Raw genomic sequence first — 25679 nt, 5'->3', positions numbered from 1 at the left:
CATCTAGTCAATCCTTGGGGTAGCATTTCTTTAGTTTCAAACGCCATATTGCATTCACTGTGAAATTAGTTAAAAATGAAAACTAATGTTCTCCTAGTGCTATTGAAAGAATTTATTTTGAGGAAGAATTGAGTCTGAGGAAATTCAGTTTTCATTGGTACTTTCCATGTGAAGGAACAGAGGAAACCTATCAATGGCAACGAAACACTTCAGTCCTCAAGTACATGTACATAACTGCTTTGGTGGATGAACACACTGTTGTTACAGCCCAGTGTTGCAATCGTAGCTCAGGGAGGGCAGACAGAGAAGCGGGAGGGAGGGACACACCTATCAATCTTGTTGAGGGCGACCACGAAGGGTGTCTTCTTGGACTTGAGCAGGCTGATGGACTCGATGGTCTGCGGCTCCAGCCCGTGCATGATGTCGACCACGAGAATGGCGATGTCGCACAGCGACGAGCCACGGTTCCTCAGGTTGCTGAAGGACTCGTGGCCCGGAGTGTCGATGATGAGCAGGCCCGGGATGCGGAAGTCTATCTCTGGAAACTGAGCACCATCACGTAAGGAAAACACGAGCAACGCCTTCGCAGGTCCATTAAATAAGACAATGTTCTCACGTCATGAACGCGCAAGCTGGCCTCAGAGATATATGTGACAGAATGGTCCTGAGGAGGATCACAGAGCCAAGGCTTGTAATGTGTTCACAAAAGTGTTCATTACATGAATATGAGATGCACAAAGTTTCTCAATGGTTTCATATGCTTTAATTACTGTACAAATCAAGTATGTACTGTGATAGCACACAGACCAGAATCATACTGCTCCCAAATGACTTGTTGAATAAACAGATGTCCCAATATTATTTTTAATTTTTTTATTTTTATTTTATATTTGTGACATGCCCACAGACAGTTTGTAACTTTGATTTTGGGCACAACATACACACATACAAATGATGAAATTACAAAATACAACAAGAAACAAATAATACACAAAAAAATGCAGGCGCTAAAAGTGGCCAGGCCCCACAGGCAGATCAACTATGTGTAAGTGGACACTACCTCGCACATGTGCACCTCAGGCAAGCAGTTACAACAAACAACAGGCACCACACACAAGCAGTGACCATATTATAATAACAATATGTGACCATGAACATGGGTATGAAAGTAAAATAAAGCACAACATACAAAACTAATAAATGAAATAACGAAAATACAATTTATCATTAAAAAGCCAGAAAAGAGCAATTATAGAAAAATTAAATGAAAAAGAGGAGAATTATAAATTAATTAATTTGATTGAAATACAAACTTTTTATAAAATTTAGTGATGTTACAAATATCTCTATAAATTAAATTGATTTTGTTAAGTAGATTGCATAACATAGATTGTAGGCAATTGTGAATCTGGGGAACTCTAATTGCAGTATTGTCGAGGAAATATTTACAAATAAGTTTTGAATTATAACAATTGTATACAAAAAGAGAATCTAAATAAGTTCTATAATCAGAAAGGGAAACTAATTTAGGTAACTGATAATATCTTAGACTTACAATATTCAAAAAATTTGTTTTGTATGGATTTTAATTTTTCTCTATCAGAATTATTAATATTATTCCAAATTACTGAACATTATTCTAATTTACTTCTGACTAAAGCTAGGTTAAGTTTAAGACTAGAATCAATATTATTTGAAGCATATAAAGTTATATAATTAATTAAAACTAGTCTTCTATGAGAAATGGATACAAGACTTGACATGAAAATGAAAACAATTTAGAGTCCAAGATAACACCAAGTTTTTTTATACTAAGGGTTACTGAGATTTGAGTGTTATCTAGTAAATAATAATGCCTAATTGGTTTATTTTCTTAGCGAAGGAAATAATTAGTTTTAGTTTAAGAGAAACAAGAATGAGTTTACACCAATGGTCAATTTCAGTAATGTCACTTTGGAGCAGATAACAATCATTTAAGGAATTAATTTCTCTGTAGGTTTTAAGCTCATTAGCAAACAAGAGACCCGAAGTATGATGAAGAACCTGAATTATATAATTAATATACATATTAAATATTAGGGGAGATTGCATACCTTCTTGAGGAACACCAGAACTAGCAGAATACAAAGAAGAATTTTGGTTGTTTGTAGATACAAAAAAAAATCTTCAAAGTAGCCAGTAAAGCAAATATGTAATCATCTCTGAAGCCAAAGTTTGATAATTTAACAAGTAAAATAGAGTGGTTTTGTCCAAGGCTTTAGCCAGATCAAAATAACAGGCATCAACTGACCCCTGTTGATAACATTATTGTAGATTGGAATGAGGAAAGTGAGTAACTTTGTGGTGGTAGTCATACCCTCATACCATTTCTGAAAGTACGATGATTGAAAAATAATCTGTTTTTTTATTAGGGAATTAAATTGTTTAAAAATATTTTTTTTCCTAATATTTTTTCAAAACCATTACGTAATGAGATAGGTCTATAATTTAAAACATTGAATTTGCTTCCATTTTTGTGGATTGGAATAACCTTTGCTATTTTCCATTTAGATGGAAAAACTTGTGTTTTTTAAAATTATATTAAAAATTTGTTGCAGTACAGATATTAAATAAAGATTAAAACATAATTTTAAGATGAAATTTGGTATGCCATTAGAGTCTGTTGAGATAGTAGATTTTAAATATTTTATGCCCCAAAGGATCAGAAATATAAGAAACAGGAATAGCGAATAGTGTCAAGACTCATTTTTGATTCTGTAAATTGACAGTTGTTGGTGGAAGGTATATAGACACTTGCAAAATAATGAGCAGAAATATTTGATGGTAAATATATATATCACTTCACATTTATACACTTGATTACAATTTTTTTACAGTAATATGAAAAGTAAGTATAATATTGAATGTTTTTATATCTTATGTAGAATTATTAATTTTTTTTTTTTTTTTTTTAATATTTTAAGTCTCAAATTAATTTTCCTGAAAACCAATAGGTAGAATTAGAGGTTTTATTTTTTTTTAATTAATTTTGTTGGATACACAAGCAATTAGCTGTTCAACTAGAGCATTCACATTGTAACGTTGCAAGAACCCTGCCCTCCTAATTAAATATTTTTTTCTTTTAAACTATTTTTATGCATGTAAATATTTCTTAAAAAGTCTTTCTAATGATATTTTACCATTTGTTATATATTTTAAGGTTGATATTTTTCACTTGCTATGTGTTTTAAGGAGGTATTTTGTATTTCATTAGACATTTTTGATCATTACTATTTTTTATGTAATTATTCACAAATGAGCCGTTGTACTAGATTTTTGCCTGTTTGGGCCTACTTTTCCAGGTTTTTCTAAATAAGTTGAATTTTGTCAAGTAATTTGTGTTGGGATTGCTGTTCTTAATTTTAATTAACGTGTGGAATGATTCTAGAACACGGGACTGTGTCTGATGTGATGATTAAAAAGAGAGGCATGAGAAGCCTGTAAGTGGGAGTGAGAAAGAAACTGTGATTCCCCGCTAACTGAGATAAAAGCTGGGATTCCCCACTGGTCGTGGGAAATGTGTGATAACTGTTGTCTCACGGTGTGGGAGAGAGAAAGAGAATGTAAAGTCCCTGTTTCTATGGTTAGAAAACTGTTTTCAATATGTGTTCTGTGTTCTTATTGGCTTGTATCTGTAAGTGTGAATGAAGCGTGCGTGTGATTGGTCAGTGAGGTCATGTGACTTCTCCTCCCTGCGTGGAGGAGACGGTGACAGGACTTCAGCCAGTCGTCGGGCGAACGCTGCCAGGCGAGGCCGCATTTCGGCGGCTCGCGGTTTTTCACCAGGTGCGGCCGTATTTGAGGCCATACTGATTTTTGTATAATTCCAGATTTTGGATACTGAAAAGATTTAAGCGAAATTATATTTTTTTATTAATTTTTATCGCCCGGGCTGCGAGCATTTTTCGACAGGCAGATTTACGTGTTGAACGAGTGAGTAAAACTGTAAAAGTGTTTGGATTCGTCTGTGCGTTCTAGTTTGAAAAAATAAAACAAACACTAAAATCGGCATTGAACATCTGTTTATTTTTGTATGTAACGAACCGTTACAGCATCAGAAGTATTGTAGAATTCTGACCAGTTATGATTTTTTTATTGAATTATATAGATCAAGATAACCTCCATTTTTATAGTTCCTAAAGTTCAAGTCTGTAGTATTATTCGTAGAAGTAACATCAATGAAGGTTTTGATAGTCTGGGTAGGATGGAATAAATCTTCATTAACAAGAATTTCAGTTGCTTTCAGCACTTCACATTGTGGTAGATTTGAAAAACAGAGGTCCAATAGGTTTCTTGAGGATAGTGTTTTATTATACTGTAATACGCCCATATTTGAAGTAAAATCAAGTAAATTCTGCACCTTGGCTTTTATTTGAGCACGTGATACCAGGTACATTAAAGTCACTGAATTTTATCAGATTATCATGATAATTGGCAAGCTTTTCTCTCGGGGCTTCAAAATAAATAGCATAGATATTAGCAGTTGTTTTTGGGGGAAGACAGATATTGCAGAGTTACAAATTGTTTGGAGCAGTTTTAATTTTGATCCAAACTGCTTATATTCCAGGGTAATCATACTTCTGCATTGACTATACTCATAAAAATTTATGCTTATTGACTGCAATCAATACACCATCATCTTTTTCCATCACAGTGAGTATCAGATTCCTATCAGTTATAAATATTAAATAATTATTTGTGAAATAGTGTGAATTAACACTACAATAATTGATCCAGATTTCTGCAAGACAAAGTCAGGAACACTGTTTTGGCAGATATACCGCTCCTAAACATTCCTTTAACACTCAAAATAACTTTTGCTAGTTACCATGTTTTATCACATAATCGTCACACATTTTATACTAAAATCAAGTTTGAAAAGTAGGGGTGCGACGATTATGTGAACAATGCATTTTTTGTTAGGTAAAGTTATTCATAAAAAAAACCTAATTCAAGGAAAGTATGTTCATTTAAAAAGTAGAGTATACAAAAGCACGCCAAACAATTAAAGTAATAATTAATGCAAAAAAAACATTTTGTTCAACTTTAAATAGAAAAACAAAAACTGTGACACGAACGTGAGTTGGAGCGCATAAATATCGTAGTACACACCACGAGAAAGCGTGGGCTATCAAATGTAGTTAACTCGGCCCCAGACAGAGTAAGCGCGTTGCATGCAATCGATGAGCTATCTGTATCGATAATCGACTACGTGCGCACGCTCTATATGGCAATCAACATAACCAAACATGAATTATACCAACTAGTGCTGGCTACATTTTTATAAGAGGTACACAGCGGCGACGAAGACGAAAAGATAAGAGTTATAACGTTTGAAAACATCTATAAAAGAAAATCTTCACATCAGACAACTTCGTATTTCTGTTAAGTAAATAAGATGGGGTAACATCCAAATGAATATTAGATTTCAACTTTAAAATACATTGTTTTATACTGGAAAACTACCTACACAAAGCGCTCGGAATCGAAAAACATCATGCAACGTTTATGCGAGAAATTTTTTCTCTCCAAATTTTTATGTCCTAAAATAACGGTGCGACGATTATGCGATAAAACACGGTAAATTACTAAAATATATCTCACTTTCACGTGCAGAAATACTGCAATAATACGTAGAATAGTATACAATATGTTATAAAACTAGCAGGACAAAGAATAATAATAAAAAAAAAACATTAAACAGGGTGTAAAATAAGGATTAATTTAAAAGCATTTCCTAAGATATGATGCACAAGAAGTCACTTCTGCATATTCGCCAACTACAAATAAAACGAAGTTTTTGAAAGTCTCTTAAAGTACAGTTTCACTTACTTCTTTGACAATTTTAGTTTGTTCTTTGATGGCATCAATCGGAACATTGGTCGCTCCAATCTGCTGTGTTATCCCCCCAGCTTCACCATCCTGCACGTTCGTCCTCCGCAGTTTGTCTAGGATCTTTGTTTTACCTAAGGGGCAAAAAAAAAAAATAACAAACATCTACCATAGTTATGCTCACAAGACCACAGTACCAAGATGTTACAATCAAAAGGTATAGTTACATATAAAATCAAAACATTAAAAAACTGCATTAAGTATGTGCGTTTTGCTTTTTAGGAGTAAACATGTATTAAACATTCTTTTGGAAAAAAATGTGAAACTGATATATTACAGCCCACACATCATTTCTTTACATGACTACGATAATATGTACAGAGGAAATAAACAGTTATAATACTTGTACTTAAACATCAATGACAAAATTATATGTTTCTTTTCATATAAACTGAAAATAAACGAATCTTGAAGGTGTTGTAACACTCATAACAGAGACTACATAGAGTAAACACTAATTTTTCACTCAATAGTGCCTATTTATTTATGGATTTCATTGATAGTTGATGACAAAAATTTTGAAGCACGAAAACCCATAAATATAGATCCTATTTTTCAAATTACATTTACTTGTGTTTACAACTGGTACTCACTCTACTAATTATCTCAAAGAACGAACATCCACATACAACATACTCTACTCGTCGCTCCTCGTATCATCGCCTTCATCTGCTTCATCGTCCTGCGAAAGGCTTCGCCAGGGGGCGGGAATTTGCAACGTGCGCGCCGGCATTCAGACGCCCGCGGACTCCTCCCCTTCCCTCGTTCCCCTTAAATCCCCCACCCGCCATCCCTTCTGAAGTCCGCGTGAGGTAGGCACCTCCTTCCAGGCCTAATGAATGCAAAACTAGCGGCATCTGGATTTTTTTATATATAGGGCTGTTTCTCATTTGCTCGTTCTGTTCTGTTCCGGGAGCGATCGCCATGAGGGGTGCTTCGGTGTTGCGCCATGCTATGCATGGAGGTGCTAGGAGGTGCTTTCTGGTCGGTGTCTTATATATATTTTTTTTCTTGATAGTTCAGTAGTTTGCCTTCTGCGCCCATGTTTGCCTTCTTTTTCTTTTGGGCTCGTAAAGTAATGCTTGCAGGACACTGACTCTATTTCGTAATTATCTGGTTTGCATTGCCAGTGTGTTTTACCTAAATTGCATTATTTGGCTTTCCTTAGTTATTTTTTTATATTCTCTTCGAGGCTATGTGTTTTGTTAAGGTTAAACTTTTCCCGGCCTTCTTGTTTGCCTTATGCTCACTTCGAGTGTGTTACTTGCTTCTGACCCATTTTCTGTTGGGGTGTATGCCGTTTTCTCCGTCGCACCTCTCACGTCCGGACAGACAGCATTCTCTCAGAATTTCTTGTATGGATTTTAAATAACGATAGCATGTAAATTGTATACTGACTGTTTGTATTGATCACGTGTATTTACGTAATTTTTTTGTAATTAACATTGCTCCCTCTTTACTGGCAGTTCACTTGTCATGTGTTATCCCTCCATATTCATATGGGGCTTGAGTTAATTAATAATAAAGTTGTGTATTTCTGCCACGATATTTATGCTTTTTCGTTAAGGGTATATGGCTTAACTTTTCGACTAACACGTCTGGCACTCTGCCTGACCCTATTACTAGGGCCAATGCTTTTTTGTCATTTATCTATTTGTTAATGTAACTGAGGTAAAGTGAAGTGGACCCGCCCCCCCCCCCCTTCCCCTTCACGATACTTCAAATTCCTTGTGTTTTCCCAGTTTTTAAACATATTTAGAATTAATTTGTGTCTTAAACTGTGTTTCTCTAATTTATTCATTCACAAAAACTTCAAAAAAATTGTACTAAGTTCAAGTTTAACCTCGCAATTACAGGCCTGCCTATGTACCCTCAGACTTAGTTTGTACACAACAAAATAACAGGCCACATACCATTTTGTGTTTCAAAGACAACTATATATACTGAGGCACCCCTTACGCCTCAACGTTTCCTGCTTATTTATGTTGTGATTAGTGTTATTTGTATTTAAATTAATTTCTTTGGCTCATGTTACATATGGTTTATAGTATTTAAAATCTTTTCGGGCCTACTTAATTTCATTGCTAACTCGTGCCACCAAGTACCAGTGTTGACTTTTTCATTGTGAGTATACCGTAAGTATCAGGCCTGATTTGATCTGTTCCCAGGCGCGGGGAGGCACCACCGTTGGCCTCAGCGCAACGAGGCAGAGCCATGTTTCGCTGCAAGGGAGTTCTACCTCGGCAACCACTGGAGCTGGTCACATTGCTCCTGCCCACTTCACTACTACGAGTTCTACCCTGGCAGCCATGGGAGCTGGTCGTTGTTTCTCCTTTCTATGTTCATGACTACAGGCTGTAACATAACATGATTCCTGCCACCTGCTACTAATAACCACTAACTGAGAATGTGTTATGTTACTATTGTTTTCTTCACGTTGGAAGACACTGGCGAGACACGAGTGCGACACTCTGTTGCCAGTAAGTTATTTTTCACGCCTCAAGTTAGTGCGTGGTGGGGTAAACGCAGCACTTAAGCGCACAACTGTGCAGCAATAGACCAGAATTTTCACTGGGCGCTGTATCGCGAGCCAATCAGAACGAATCTTGAGGTGGTATGACGTGACTTTCCAACTTTCAGAAAAAAATTCCAGCAACATATTATTCCATATATGGTGATGATTCTGGTTCTGTATTGTGATTGGTCAGTTGAAACTCGGGGTTCCCTCTCCTTTGTTTCACTTTTGTAAGGAAAGATAACTTCGTTGTTCAACTAGTTGTTGCTCAATTGTTGCCAAGTGTGATCATGTCGTCGGCAACTCGCCAAATTATCATGTGAAGTCGTGAAGGAATAATTTAATGCCTGCTGGTCGGGGCAAGGCCGAAGTTTAACTTTTTTTTGTTTATATTTTTTGAACTTGATTGTTTAGAAATGTGACCCCAGGCATCAGCATTGACCCAGGGTGACTGTCGTCACCCTTCCGGGACATATCCGTGGAATAGTGTCCCTTACTCAAAAGATAAAAGGGACTTAAATTTTTTTATGATCGAGCGACGAGCTACAGTGAATATGTGATACATCGTCCGGATGAGTTGTGAAAGTTGTGATCTGCTTTTGTTTTTTGAGGAGTAAAAAAAAACTAAATAATACTTTAAAAAACTCTTATTTTTAATACAACTAAATATAAACTATTTATCCTAAGGAATAATTCATCCTCAATGTTGGCAACAAAACGAACTTAAAAACAAAAGTTCAACACAATTGTATGTAAACTTTTCAAGTGATTAAAGTGTCTTGTTATTATTCAGGGTTGTTTAGCCGGGCCAACCTGGGATGTAATGAAGTTCAGCCTGCAGCCTGTGTGAGCCCGGACTGCGGATTGGCAACTGCATGGCGATGAGCACCAGTGCTGAGTTTATTAAAGAAAGGCCTGCACGCTTTAGTGCTCTAGCCGAGAATCGGGCTGGATGTTCGAGTGGACAGTAACTAACTATAAAATATGAATTGTACTGTGACGCAATTAGCATTATACGGCTCTAACGAATATTCAATGCACAACAGCTGTGTTCGTGCACTGTTCGTAACAGAATCAAAATTTAGGTCGCCTGCACTACTTGTAGGGCTTTGTTTTACGCGTTTAATGACCTTTAAAGGAGATTTGTGCTTTAGTTGCTATCTTGTCAGCCTACAGACATGGGTATATTACAACCAACTGCAATAGGTAAATGAGAGAAATAATGATGATGGTCAATTGTTGTAAGAAAGTTAAACAGTCATTTATGCTCTGTAATATTAGTCATCATAATAATTAGACTATGTTGGTGCTCAAATAAACAACACTGTTGTAGATGATTGAATCTGTTGATTGTGCAGCCTAACATCACGTTTACTTTAGCCTTAGTTCTCGTAATTTCCAGTTGATCTCTATTTCTCTCCATCTATATCTCTATATCTATCTCTATATGTCTACCTCTCTCAATATATCTCTGTGAATGTATGTGTGTTTGTACACACACACATGCACCTACAACTACGTGCAAGCACACACATGTACTCATACACACAAAAACTTTTGCATTTATAATATTAGTACGAGTTGTTTGCTACCACTCAGCTCCTTAATGGCCAAACAGATTTTTTTTAAAATTTGGTATATAATTACTTAAGCTCCTGGAATAGGACACATGGTACTTTTCATTCAGTAAAAATGTGTAATTCCTGTAGGATAGTGACATAAATCATTCTGCTATTGCTGAACAGATTTTTTTTTTCTTTTTATTTAAGCATAGTCAATACTTTTATGTCCTGAAATAACACAGGATAATTATTCTGTAAAAATGTAAGTACATACCTAGAGTTCCTGTGGGATTGTTACAAAACGTAGTCTATAATTGCTTTGAGTATTTTAATGTAATTTAGAATATTCAATATTTACCACAAAAGGATATTAGTGATCCTATAAGACAATAACTTAACTTCCTCAGCTGTCATACAACCCATGAAATACTGTGTAACTACTAATCATAAACTCACAAATTTTGCAAATAAAATTTCTGTATTTTTAACATCTCTAACCAATTTCTTAATTTCTCAAGAATTCAGAGTTTTCCAGGTGACTTTTTAAATTCTGAGCTTTCTCCGTTTTACACTTTTCTTGGTGATAGCCACCCTAAATAATGACTGATAAATTGAATTTGGTGTATCAACAAGCAATTAACACTTGACCATAATTTTGGTTTGGTTGCTGCCAAAATGACACATATTTAACCACTGGGAGTCACCTGTGTCCACGTGACCCAGAACACACACCACGGCCGCTCGCAGGTTTTCCACCGTCATGTTGAGCTCTGCCACCTCTCTTCGTTTCTGCCGGAGAATCAAGACATTACGTTAATGTTACTCAAAGGAGTCCTCATCATCAGTACAATATTAGAAGCAACCTGAAAAGTCTGCTAGTTACAAATTTTGTTATTACTGTATTTATCAGGATGCACATTTGTAACTTTAATGGCTTTTGTTGATTGTACAGCAGAGTAAGTATAACAATGAATGTGAATAATAATGGCATCTTAAGTTTTAAATTTTTCTTATATTTAAATGTTGAACTATTTATCCATACTTTTGGCATCACAAGACAAACAATTAATTACTTATATTTTACACATCGCTACATTAAAGTAATTAATAGGCTCAAATCTTGAACCAGAGTGAAGAAAATACCGTATTTACTCGCATATAGGTCGCCATCGCAGATAGGTCGCACCCATAATTTGAGGTCTTGAATTTGGTATTTAAGATTCCCCCCATATAGGTCGCACCGGTAATTCATTACCGTGCCGTGCGCCGTGCGCGGAGAAAGGTCATAGTACTCGAACAGCTGCTTGCTGTTACGGCACGCCTGCTGGCTCTCTTTGTTCACTGAGCTGCGCATGCGCAGTATAACTCACTCAACGCTCCACCCAGACTCGTGACCTTGCATCAGCAGCCAGCCAATAGATGCGAGCTTAGCGGAAATAAATATAAGCTTGTACTTAGACAAGTGACAGAATCAGTGTGTGTTGGGCTCCACGTAGTGGTAGCCACTTATCTGTGGTGTGCTAGTTATATAAATATACACAAATACACAGATAGTGTGTGGTATCGTTACATAACAACAATATATACTTGTCATTTAAATATGGAAGTTTAAATAATGAATAATTATTTATGGATGGTTATGGCTCTGGAAAATAAATATATTCTTTAACTAATTCTCAGAATTCAGATATGGGCGCCACCCTTATGCACTATGTAAATTCCTTAATAGTTTAAAGATCATGTAGTATGATACACAAGGGAAATATTAAATATTCTCTCACTATAAAAACCTTCACAAGGCATGGGAATAGACAAACAAATCAATTAGAATTATGAAGGACACATACACATACACTGTAAAATAACAACATATAAACATACGATTAATATAAATATTCTTTAATTAAATAAAAGTATGTTTTATTTCTAATCAATCCAGTGGTATGTTGTTTTATATTTGATAAAATTACAGGAGTTAGGTTGCACACATGGTAACATGAAACCAAAAGTTCATATGGTTCAAAATAATAATGTTTGTTGAAAATCTCGATTTATAATAAATTATTTACGTGAGAAAATAATATTTATTTAAAATGTTCGTTATTAAAATTGGTGTTTATTTTCCGCGGCTGAACTCATTGAATATTTGCGGTAGAGCATCTCGAGACATCTGTCTCAGTTCACCTCTGGGTGATTGAACAAAAGTCAAGTATGGAAAACAGGATGCGTGATTGTTTTAATAAAAATATTTATCTCAATATGATTTTAGAATAGCTCAACAATGAAACGTAATATTTGATAGTCCGTCGGCAAAATCACGATGTAGGTAGGTAGAAACCATTTAAGTTAGCATAGCATCATGAGTCGCTGGTTACTCACGGTAAAACACACCTCAGTACACGTCAGTTATGACGTGCCCTAATTAAATAACATATACTTAAGATGTAAACGACGTTTCAAAACATCCTGGTTGTAGGATGACCTATCCAGCTATTCATCTTCATTGGTTTTTAAGGGAATTTCAACCCGGCCTATGCAGCCATCATCGCCGTTAATTTCAGACTCCTTTACTGTTAATTCTGTAGTGACGCTTATCTTAAGTAACAACGTCGCTGATTGGCTGAATCATTAAAATTGTTGACTTAATTACACGTTCAAAATCACTCACAGACAATTAACAAAACAAATTAATACATCACAATTCCTTAAATTTAAAATAGGATTTTACAACAATGGAAAATCTCTTATGTCATTATTAAATAAAAAGTTCAATTTGCCGTTTTAGGTCCAATGTTCTCTAGAGGGGTCTTGTTAATTGAGCTTCGGCGTCACTTATATTACACCATAGAGAATGGTAGTTGCAGATACGTCCAAAGACGTGAACACAGAACAAAACATAAAATGTTAATAAATAATAATAATAATTAAAAAGTGTTATTTAAATAAAAGAAAGCACTTTCTGTGCGTATGACATTCATGTTTCAGCACAGAATTGCCGCCCTTGATAAGCATAGTGTGTTGCAGTTTTCAAATTTTTTAAACAAGACACGGTGTGCTTTTCAGTTGAACACTCGCTGCTCGAGTTGAATAAAAAAAGTTAGTTGCCAGGCAACGACTCGCGCGACACCACAAAACGACGAAAGAAAGAGGGGGAATAAAAAAACTTTGGCGCGAGAAAGGACACCTGTCCCGCACCCCTCTCCTGCTTCGTGAACTAGCACCTCAGTACGCGGCACTCCGTCACAGAGTTCAGACCTGCGCTGGTCTTCGGTGTATTTTCGCGGGAAAACTTGCAATCTTGTTGAAGTTCTCAGCATCATCAGTCCTGGAACTAAGTTGGGTTGCAGTGGCACTCGGAGGATAATACTTACAGTAAGTATTCGTCGCAATCACAAGGGAAATGTGTGAGAAAAATGTACATGTGGCATAACAATGGGACTTTATCCAGGTCATCACTGTAGCAGTGGATCGGCCTCCATCCGTGGTGCTGGCAGCATCCTGTGGAAGGCGAACCTGGGACCTTACATCACCGGGTGGTGATTCAGCTGCCCTTGGACAGCCCTGCCGACCAAATCAGCGCGAGACGTCGGCTGACGTCACAGGCGCGCGGCGGCGACGGATCAGCAAGCGGGGTCACAGCCACCTGCTCCTGCTGGGGTAGTGTCTCGGCGCGACACCTGCCGCCCTGGTCATGGCCCAGTACGTGACGCGGCGGAGCACCGCGGCGCCAGCGCATCGTTCGCAGCACACGTCATTGTTAGGTACACTTCCGAAGGAATTCGCGTCTTTGTTTGCTCCTATTGTTGAGTGTAATCACTGCACTCACTTAACTTAAACCTCTCATTCGTAAATCAAAGTTTATCAATTAAAACATGTGTGATCGTGCACTTGCAAGCACGAGTGTCTGCAGGCCTATCAACTTCTTCTCTTGCCGCTAACATACCACTGGATTAATAAAGATACTCAAAATATTAACGCTTAAATGTAAATAAAATCATTTAGATAGATCTCGGTTTGTAACTTCATAACAAGAACAATATATTAGCTTAATTAACAATAAGCTCATTAACCATGAATAACATATTTCTTGAAAGTTTTAAATTCAAGTTACCATAACTTTGCAGTAATTAACTAGAAAAATTAATACATTTCTCATATTGTAAAAATGTGATTTTCACAATGTTCATTTGCATGCAGCCTAAGCCTAGTGCTGCCTGTATGTTTCACAATACCATTACACATATCAACTTCATGTAATCTTACAGCTACATTTCATTAACAATTCATAAAATTTACAATTCACAATATCATAACATAACATTTACATTACATTTATATACAGTGTTATAGGATGTTATTATGATAGCCTGATTTTAATAACATTTTAAAAGGGTTTTTTAAATTCTTTAAACAAAATTTGTTTTCAGCTAAACAAAGTAATTTTTAGCTAGGTAACAAGGCTGTGTGAAAGAAATCACATCATATGTTCCTTTTCTTGCTTACTTTTCATCCGCCTCTTTTCTTACAGGAACAGACGAATTCTCTTGTATTTTCTTTTTTTCTTTTCTTATCTTATACCAGTCGTCTCGGCGAGTGAGTAACTTGAACATTTTTTTATCTGACTGGTGGTCTCCGATTTCACTCTGGCGACTATCGGAGCAGATCAGCTGTTCGGTGCTCTTTCATTTCATTCTCATTTTCATGGTGTTTTACCGACCCGCAGCGGGCTTCGCTGGGTCGGAAATTCACGTTCATTTTTCACAATTATATTCCTTACAGGAATTGAGCATTGTAATGTATCTGAGGCTCCTAGCCTCAGTGTAGATAGCAACTTGCTATATTATCAATTGTAAACAAAACATGTGTTCTTCAGGATAGCTTGCAACAGCTCCTGTTGAGTAGTACATTATTCATTTTCTCTTTTCTCAGAGCTGAATTTATATTTTGAAAATAATTTATATTTTCTTGAATATTTTTCTCTTTTGCTTGGAGGATTGTTTAACTTGAAGTTGATTTATCTTGAGGCTTGTGGACACTCACTGCAAGAGCGTGTTATCTCGCGACATAGGATTCTACACAGTGTTTTTCAGGTCAGCCTATATCAAGATTTTTTTTTCTTTTTTTTTTTTTTTTTTCAAAGAAACCAAAATTCATAAACAAACTTCGAAGAATCGAGTGATTCATATAATGAAAATTTATAAATTTTCTGTATAGGGTCCTTTTCAAAATAAAACTTCATATAGATGTTTTCTGCAAATTTTCTTGTTATCATTTCATAGCAGATCAGCATACCCCTTTCTTTTAATAACAAATATAGGAAAAAAGCCTAATTAAATTCAACACTACTAACAGATTGGTTTTGTATGCGAAATGGATGCATACTTTTCTAATCAGTATCCACAAGTGATACCAACCTAAAACATCAGAAAAAAAATAATACTATTTCCAATTTCATTAGTATTCTCATATCAAACCAAAAATAATATATCTATTTTCATCTTAAATTGTGGTGATCTCTGCAAGAAAAGTGTTACAGTGCAACGAAATATCAACTGGAATAACCTATAACAAGGTAACCTAGAATAATTTTGCTTGTAGTTGCAAAGTGTTTTGTGCTTGTAGAACTGCTTTGCCTGCCAGTGTTTACACATGTGTACACAGCTAGGTGAAATAACATCTCACATGTATTTTGTCGAGCACAGTTACACTCTTGTCTACTTGCTAGATAATTACATAGCTCTTCACAGTAAATAGGGCGAGTCTAGTGCTTCCCAATATGTGTTAGTGTTAGTGGGTCAGTACCCAAATCGAAGAATACATTAGCCGTAAAATACTCCAATACTTCATAAATAATTTATACCCATAATAGCTTCACCGGCTACTCAAAATCCCAGTGCGGGTGGCATGTCACTTCACCTCGTCACAGGACACTGGCGGGAATTACACTTCCGCTCTTACGCAAGGGTATACTCAACGGCTATATTACGCCTCTCCTGGCGTACCATAAACATAACAACATAACACATCATAAACACGGGGATTACATGGCTCTTGTGCTAGCCATCACATACAGACTGCTCTCAGCTGTTACTCCAGCTTACTCGCTCACATGACAATGAGGTAAACATTAATTAGTGCTTCGACCAACATTTAATTTGCAGTGGTAGGGTTCTTATATTCCCTCAGCTGTGCAATGTTGTAACGGCCTATTGACTGGCCTGTTGATGGCTCGGCTAAAGCATAGCAATTCTCATGAGTGGATCCAGTAATAACATATGGACCATCAAATAATAAAAACAATTTCTTAGTTACATTTTCCCAAGCTCTGCTCACTGGATTAGTTTTCTTGAGCACTAGGTCACCAATTTTGAAGGTTGCTAATTTAGATGCGGGGTGCCTTCTCTTGCGGACTGCAGCTTCTGCTGTAAGCTTCTTTCTTATAAATTTTTCCACCTCTTCACCAGTGGGTAACACTTCCTCCTCTTGCTCTTGACTCAGTCGGGGCAGGTAGATAGGGTCGATCGCCTAAGACCTATCCAGTTAGTACAATGTGCCTGCTGATACTCGCACATCCTGCGAGTCTGGCACATTTATGTTATTATTGTACCATGTACTGGTACCAGCTGCTTCCTGTACTGCGGACTTAAACTCTGCTGCAACAGGGTTTTCCAGCAGATAGCGTGGACGTGCTCCATGCTGATTAGTCACTTCAGGTTGTTGGCTCTGGCGAAACGTCCTGTTGGGCGACGCCGGTTGCTCAGACGGGTGGCTGTAGTGGGGCTTGCCTCCACCGCTGTCTGTCGTCTTGGGGCTTAGGTAGTATGGCAGGCGGGAATCTTCACGCTGGTCGTGGTATTGTTTCTCCTTCATCCTACGGTGTTGGTTGTAGTGATATTCCCTTTCATCATCGGATGAGGCACGACGACCGTATTTGTGGGACTCCCTGGGTGGCCGTTGGTCCGGCGAGTAGGACCGCCTTCTCTCTTCATAACAGGCACTCTTCCTGGCTCGTTCTGCCCCCTCTTCACCACTGTGGTATCCCTTGTTGCTGGGCCACCAGGTACGCTTCCTGTTGTAGTGTGCCCCTTTGTATCTGTTGTGGTAGGGCCCACCGTTACCACGAGGTGCTTCCCCCCTTGCTTGCCAACTTATGTAGTTCACTGCGGCCTGACGCTCTGGTTTCTGCTTACCCTCACGTCCTTGCCAGTAAGGGTTGATCTGGTGCTGCTTCTGATGAGGTGGTGCTCGTTCTGCCTCCTCTGTCCTGGGTGCTACTCGATCCAGTTTCTCGAGCTTATCGTAGTTTAGCAGTCGATCACGAAACTCAGTGACATCACGATAGTGTAGGCCAGACAACTGCTTCTGGTATTTCAGTGGCAGCTGTGTCAACATGGCAGCCACAAACTCCTCATCGGTCATAGGGAGATCCAAATACCTTGTTTTGTCATACATGTTAGACAAATGTGCCTCCAGAGATGTGCCCTTCCTTGGGTCGTATTTCTCTGTGTGGAGTTGTGCCCTCAGATTACTCTGGATTCTGATGTTCCAGAATTGCAGTCTGAACAGCTCCTTAAATTGAGTGAAACTGTGTGTATTGGTGCTGGTCAGCTCCCACCAATAGAATGCCTGACCTTTCAATGCGTTGTTCAAACATTTCAGAACATCTCCATCGGTGAGGTTAAACATAGTCACATATTCCTCGAATTTTCTGAGGAATCTCATAGGACTCTCATTTGCCCTGCCTGCGAAAGTAGGCATGGCCTCTGCCCACAACTTTGCTGGATGGTGCATCAGAGCTACCGGGTCCAGATGGCGCTCTGTTGATGTGGTAGTTGCCCTAGGTCCAACTGCTGCCCTAGTCTCTACAGTCTGCCTGGGTAGTGATTCTGTAGGATAGGTGCTGTAACTGCACCCAGGTGTGGTGTCCAGTGGTCTACATGTACTAGTAGGAGGTACTTCAGGTGCCTCTCGCCGTGTCCTACCAGTTGCGTCAGGTGTAGGGCTCTGACTTACAGTCAGATTCTGTAAACAATCTCGTAGACTAGAGGTCGCCACCTCTATGTCCTCCAACCTGACCTCGAGTCGTCGAGTCTGTCCATGCAGCTCGTCCCTCATGCTGACTTGACTGCGCTGACAAAACTCCCTCAGACCATGTTGTTCTAGGGTCACATTCTCACGAATGGCTAGTAGTTGCGTTTCCAACTCTCCTACCCGCTCAACTGTCTGAGTCACCTTCTCCACGACCTGGTTAATTTCCCTCTGTTGCTGCACTAACTTCTCCTCTATACTATGTTCTAGACTCTGTACACTGGAACAAGTGAGGTCTAATTTTGTCTCCATCTGCTCTGCCTGCTTGGTGTGTATTGCTAGTTGAGACATAATCCTGTTTTCAGACTGCTCTGTGTGTTCGGACTGATTGGCTAGTCGAGACATAATCCTGTTTTCAGACTGCTCTGTGTGTTCTGCCTGTTTGGCGAGCTGTTGTAACACCTGTTGTAGCATTAGTGTCATGTCAGGACTCGATGTGGATGTTCCCGGTGCAGTTGTTGTTTTGTCCTGTTCTGGTGTTACCCCTCCTGTGGGAAGAGGTGACACTGGCCGCCCTAACCTCTCACTATGCTGCGTGTGCAAGCGTGTGGGTACATCCATTATTCTTGTCTCTGGCGAATTACATTCCTCCATGGCCGACAATGTGTCGCTGTCAGAGCTGTGATTTTTAGGACACTCTTCACATATGCTATTGGCCCTACTTCTTAAATTATATGTTTGCTGAGCCATTGTGTTTGACCTCCAACAAATTAAAATTTACAATCACAACAAATACCCTGCTTACTTGACAGTTCAATGAAATACTTGTTTGTATGTAAACAAACCTATTAGCCTTGATATAAACAACTCGGGCCCCACTAGTTGGGTTGCCACTCTTCTGTGTAGTGTTTGGCCCCACATTGGGCGCCACTCTTCTGTACTTAGACAAGTGACAGAATCAGTGTGTGTTGGGCTCCACGTAGTGGTAGCCACTTATCTGTGGTGTGCTAGTTATATAAATATACACAAATACACAGATAGTGTGTGGTATCGTTACATAACAACAATATATACTTGTCATTTAAATATGGAAGTTTAAATAATGAATAATTATTTATGGATGGTTATGGCTCTGGAAAATAAATATATTCTTTAACTAATTCTCAGAATTCAGATATGGGCGCCACCCTTATGCACTATGTAAATTCCTTAATAGTTTAAAGATCATGTAGTATGATACACAAGGGAAATATTAAATATTCTCTCACTATAAAAACCTTCACAAGGCATGGGAATAGACAAACAAATCAATTAGAATTATGAAGGACACATACACATACACTGTAAAATAACAACATATAAACATACGATTAATATAAATATTCTTTAATTAAATAAAAGTATGTTTTATTTCTAATCAATCCAGTGGTATGTTGTTTTATATTTGATAAAATTACAGGAGTTAGGTTGCACACATGGTAACATGAAACCAAAAGTTCATATGGTTCAAAATAATAATGTTTGTTGAAAATCTCGATTTATAATAAATTATTTACGTGAGAAAATAATATTTATTTAAAATGTTCGTTATTAAAATTGGTGTTTATTTTCCGCGGCTGAACTCATTGAATATTTGCGGTAGAGCATCTCGAGACATCTGTCTCAGTTCACCTCTGGGTGATTGAACAAAAGTCAAGTATGGAAAACAGGATGCGTGATTGTTTTAATAAAAATATTTATCTCAATATGATTTTAGAATAGCTCAACAATGAAACGTAATATTTGATAGTCCGTCGGCAAAATCACGATGTAGGTAGGTAGAAACCATTTAAGTTAGCATAGCATCATGAGTCGCTGGTTACTCACGGTAAAACACACCTCAGTACACGTCAGTTATGACGTGCCCTAATTAAATAACATATACTTAAGATGTAAACGACGTTTCAAAACATCCTGGTTGTAGGATGACCTATCCAGCTATTCATCTTCATTGGTTTTTAAGGGAATTTCAACCCGGCCTATGCAGCCATCATCGCCGTTAATTTCAGACTCCTTTACTGTTAATTCTGTAGTGACGCTTATCTTAAGTAACAACGTCGCTGATTGGCTGAATCATTAAAATTGTTGACTTAATTACACGTTCAAAATCACTCACAGACAATTAACAAAACAAATTAATACATCACAATTCCTTAAATTTAAAATAGGATTTTACAACAATGGAAAATCTCTTATGTCATTATTAAATAAAAAGTTCAATTTGCCGTTTTAGGTCCTATGTTCTCTAGAGGGGTCTTGTTAATTGAGCTTCGGCGTCACTTATATTACACCATAGAGAATGGTAGTTGCAGATACGTCCAAAGACGTGAACACAGAACAAAACATAAAATGTTAATAAATAATAATAATAATTAAAAAGTGTTATTTAAATAAAAGAAAGCACTTTCTGTGCGTATGACAGTCATGTTTCAGCACAAGCTCCACCTCCCGTGTACCAATTTTGTCCAGTTCTAATACCAGTTTATTGGTATACACACCAGTTTTCTCGCTGTCATGACATGTGTCAAGTTTAGGTCCATCTTGATGTCTTGATACCAATAATTAATTAATTACGATCCCCAGAAATAAATTGTTAGTTTAAAAAATATGCGTCAACTGTACAATACTTCCGAAATTATAAAATACGTATAAAACAGTTACCAAGACTCCGCTCATTTTATCTTGTGAAGTTTGTCTCGTACCAGTATTTCGGCTAAGTTGTAACATAAATACAGTATCAGAAATTAACAATCAGCCACGTTCATACATTCGTGAGTTTACGTTTTTCCCTCGTGCATTTTAGATTGTCTCCTGCTATAATTACTCGGACTTTTACACGCCTAGGCTTAGATTATTACATGTTTAGAAATAAAAGCAACTCTTCATGTTATAAACTATGTATATTTTGAGATTTAAAATGTTTATTGCCGACTATAAACGTTACGTTTTGCATGATGTTTTTAGTGTTTTTAGGCCTACTAGCTAATCTTATCTACTCTTAAAGTACCCACGGTATTTTCTGGTTGTTTATGGTTGTTACGTGACATAAATAGCGGGATGGATTCGATTTTTGAGTCGTAATTTGCGTGAAAGTATTGTATTGGACTAAATGGGAACTAAACGGGACCTGAAGAATATAGTGCAAATAACGGGAAAACGTAAATAGCGGTAACGTATATAAGGGGTTTCACTGTATGTGTACATTGTAAGTAAATTTGCCTATACCTATATAAACTTCTTTTTCGCATTTTAAAGCAAAATATTGCAAAAATAAATTTCTCAAAAATTTTAAAAAATTTTTTCTTCACATATAGGTCGCACTTCATTTTTTTCTCATCAAATCTGGTAAAATTGCCGCGACTTATATGCGAGTAAATACGGTACTTATTATTTTACAAGGGTAATTTCAAATGTCATAATAATTACGCCAGTAAACGAATGCTAAATTCAAAAAATGTTTACGACAAAAATGCAAAATAGAAGCTGTACTGCAAAACTGTAACAAAATATCTGAAAATGCAAAATACTTATACAGAGAAATGAAGACTACTATAATGTAACGTCCATGACCTGGCTTCAGACTCAATTCATGGATCCAAAACGAGCTAAGTGAGTCCACAAAAGCATGATTCAATTCTAGACCCCATTTGACAGAAGCTCCATAAGCTAAAAAAAATCATCAGGTGAAAATTGTGGCAGACATGGGCTCCCATTCTGTATACACAATCCCTAACATGCTCAGTCATCTCTTTCCAGCTTGCATCCATTCTTAAGGCTAAAAGGGTCAGGCAACATCAGATCTGGTCTTCTCAGATGAGTAGAAAATTCTCTGATCATGAGCTTATCTCTCATGCAGGAAAGAAGGATGACATGGGAGAGAGAAGAGGCTAAATGTGTAAGCTTTTACACAGTTACTAAAGTGCTTTGATGATTTTTGAGTTGAACTGTACTAGTGATGGCGATGACATGTGCTCCTTACGAGTAACTGTTTTTACATTTTCACTAGTTTTGCATGCTGACGCACAGTTAAAAATCTATTTTATCGTCAGGTCAATGTAATACCAGTATGACTCAACTCTCCATTACCCGCGGGTGGATTATCCATTTTGTAGCTTATTCACAGCAAATACAGAGCTTACGTAATTCTAAAGAAATCCTAGCAAAAAGATATTAAAGCGCAATCAATTTGAACCATAAAACTTGCTACCTAACAGTGATTCAGCATGAGTATTTTGTCACTACTCATCATTGGTATGCAACAATATAGAAGAAAAAAAACCGAGGCAGTTTAGAATGATACCAGTAGCACCACTTTTGCCTTCACTCGCTTTGTAAAGCAGGTTCAAAGATGACATCATGGCACAATGCATTTCATTGTTTTTTTTCCTTCCTAGCAGACATGACCTGTCAACAGCCTCATCACATTTCATGTGTCCAGGATGTAACGAAAATAAATAACCAACATCAAGAGATAAAAGGGTACACAAGCAAAACTTTAACAATGGTGAAAATATGTTGCATTTTTTTTTGCACTCAATGCACAATATAATGAAATGCCTTGTGAGACTGACAAAAGTTGTAAGGCATGTGAAATTCTTGGACTGCCGGTGCTATGTACTTTTCCCACACAAATATTTATATCCAAGGTTTTACCATCTAGTTGGCTCAGTAATTAGAGCTTCTGATTGATGAACGAAACAAATATTAGAGTTTTAAAATTTTATGGTCCATATGGGCATTTTTCACTAGTGGAAAAATTTCCTTTCTGGGTTAAGGACTAGGTACTGTGTTGTAGCTTCACCTCTGTACCATGGGAGGCAATGGCAAACCCCACATAATCAATCTACCATGAAAACTCCAGACGCTCTGCAGCTTCACCACCGCGGCATCATCTGGGTCCACATGCTAAGGAATGAGGATCTATGGTTCATGAAGTGTTTTGAAGTAAATGTTTATGTTCACGTGCAAGAAGGATAAAAAATACTCACTAAATTGTTTTTTTTTTTTTTTTTAAACTAAGACAATTTAACATTTTGTGAATATAATGTACCAAAAAAACTTGAGTACTTTAGTAATTCCTTTTTTTAACATAATTATCAATGATCAATTATCATGTTCTGTACATCACAAACATTTTAAAAACAATTCGTGTAAGAAACATGAAGATACGTGTCATAGTTATACAAACATTTAGGAAAAGCCTGCTTTTGAAAATTAATGTTTCTCAAGTAAAAAATTAAAAAGTAAAAAGGAGAAAGTAGAAATGGTCAAGTCTACAAATTTTTTGAGTAGAGGCAAGCCGAGCCGAGATCAGTCACAGACTTAAGTCCAAACTTGATTATTTTTATCCGGGTATTAAAAAATTTAATTGAGCTGGAGAGGTTGCTGAAGTTTTTTTTTATGTGGAGTAAAATTAAGAATGTTAGAATGGATTACGCTACAATATTAAGGGTCAAAATAAATAAAAGCATGCAGAAACTTACTAATACTGATAATGTTTTGGTAAATGTTGAAAGAGTAGCTCCAAATTGGTACGAAGTAAAATAAATTAGCAGAATTTTATCTGCATCTAGGTTTAATAGTATGCTTTTTAATTTAGGACTATCTTATCAATAAAAAGTTTACAGCCAATATGATATTTTTTGCATCTTTTAAATAACCTAATAGACTTTTATTTTAACACTACAATGGATGTGTTTAAAAACTGGACTATAAACATAAAATTTCACCGAAATTATACATATAAACTCAATGGGGAAAGGGTTGAATCTGACATTATTTCTCCCTTCTTTCCCACCATTTTCTGGTGACAACATCATTCCCATTTTCAAATGAAACTCCAAATGAAAAAAATAAATATCTATAAGCAAATGCCCAGGAGCCTATGTTGTAAAGAAAAATAAAGCCAACCCACATTTTCAATAAATAATCAAAGATATGAAGATACAAGTATAATGAACATCAAAACAACTGATTGATGCTGCAATTAAAAAAAAAAATTATATATATATATGTGTGTGTGTGTGTGTGTGTGTGTGTATATTCTTTTTAAAGTTTGTTTGTCAGGTTTATACCAAATTGATGTTGATTTATAATGTTTTGAGATGTAAATAACGAAACATACATTTTGCGGGCAGTGTATACAGTGAAACCCTGTATTTGCGTTCTCAGAATTTACGTTTTCCCACAATTGACTACATTTTCTTGAAATGAAATGCAATACTTTCTCTCAAATTACATCCTGGAAGTTACTTTCTTCCCACTATTTACATCTCGTATACGAAGTAAAAACTGGTTTTTATTTACGTGAAACTCATTTAAGAGTTCTCACACAATACGTTTTCCCATCAAATTCGATCAAATGGTTCAGTCCCTCCATTTTCTCCATAATATGTACAATGTAAGTTATTCTTTCTCATGTCGAAGTTAGCCAAAAACTTTGTTCCATAATAAAAAAAATTTGACGTTGAAATCCCTTATTTGTTAGTAAATTATAGCTCACTTATTTAATTAACAGGTATACGAAGTTGTCCAATGAGTTAATTCTCTTTCAGACACGTTTTCAATTATCTGCTTCATTTCCTCTGTATGGAGTGTACGAAAAGGTAGCAAGCACCAGTTGGCATCATGGTTAGTTAGGCTAATGCCTGAATAGAGTGCGTGCATGTAGTCGAGTAACGATATTGATAGCTCGTCGATTGCATTCAGCGCACGCACTTTCTCTCATGGAAAGTGAACTAGATTTTACAGCCCGGACTCTTTCATGGTTAGTGTGTACTACAACGATAGTTATCGGTACTCTACATTAATTCCGTCATGCATTTGGTACACGGTTCTTATTGTTATGTTTATTTTAAGTTGATAAATATAATGTTTTTGTTTCATAATATTTAATGACTAGTACTATGGAGTCAACTAAAACTTAAATTAAACACAAAATTAAAATATTTGTTTGAGGTATAGTAGAGTTGTACCAATACAGAAAATTTTGCCAAAATGACAGTACCAGAGTTGTTTAATTTACCAACAGATTCCAAAACGTGGGAAAACACATTTAGGTTTTATTAATTTTTATAAATTTACATACTTACCCAAATGTCTCATTCTAAGAAATGCATGCCATGCAAATGCACATGTATTTTAGTTTGTGTAAAAAAAAATTAATTAAAGAGGAAGATAACCTAAGATGAAATGAATGGGATTTCTTTTTTCAAATGTAAATAATTTAAAAAAATTTACATAGCCATACATTGGCTCATTATAGAAAAAATTTAACTAAACTTGCACCAATAAAAGAATTCCTAGATTTTTATCAATAAACATTACAGTAAAACCTGTTTAAGATGATGCGGCTTAAGAAATTATCTGCTTAAAACGTCAGATTAATATAGGACCAAAAGTTTCCCATGCCATTAACCTTAACATCATTAGTTTAATACGCTTTGGGGTTATTAGAATTTCCCACTTAAAAAGCACTAAATCAACACCAAAAATCTTTGTTTTATAGCATAAATCTCAACCCATTACATGCCCGAACACATTCTGAGCATAGTGACCATTTGTTTTGCACACAAAATTTAGGTTTGGAATTACATGGATGCTCG

General features: G+C 36.6%; 1 protein-coding gene across 1 annotated transcript in view; it reads right to left on the bottom strand.

Moving 5' to 3' along the window:
- LOC134531104 (eukaryotic translation initiation factor 5B) overlaps nucleotides 1–25679 on the bottom strand; it is a 342833-nt gene that overhangs the window by 278731 nt on the left and 38423 nt on the right. The window contains exons 10-12 of the mRNA XM_063366652.1: nucleotides 10713–10797; nucleotides 5872–6005; nucleotides 328–545 (exon numbers count right to left, since the gene is read on the bottom strand). Coding sequence (XP_063222722.1) covers nucleotides 328–545; nucleotides 5872–6005; nucleotides 10713–10797 — 437 coding nt within the window. The remainder of the gene's footprint in view (nucleotides 1–327; nucleotides 546–5871; nucleotides 6006–10712; nucleotides 10798–25679) is intronic.

This window comes from Bacillus rossius, chromosome 3 (assembly GCF_032445375.1).
Source record: "Bacillus rossius redtenbacheri isolate Brsri chromosome 3, Brsri_v3, whole genome shotgun sequence".
In the NCBI taxonomy this organism is placed as follows: Eukaryota; Metazoa; Arthropoda; class Insecta; order Phasmatodea; family Bacillidae; genus Bacillus; species Bacillus rossius.
This window is presented reverse-complemented; position numbering and strand designations above follow the sequence as displayed.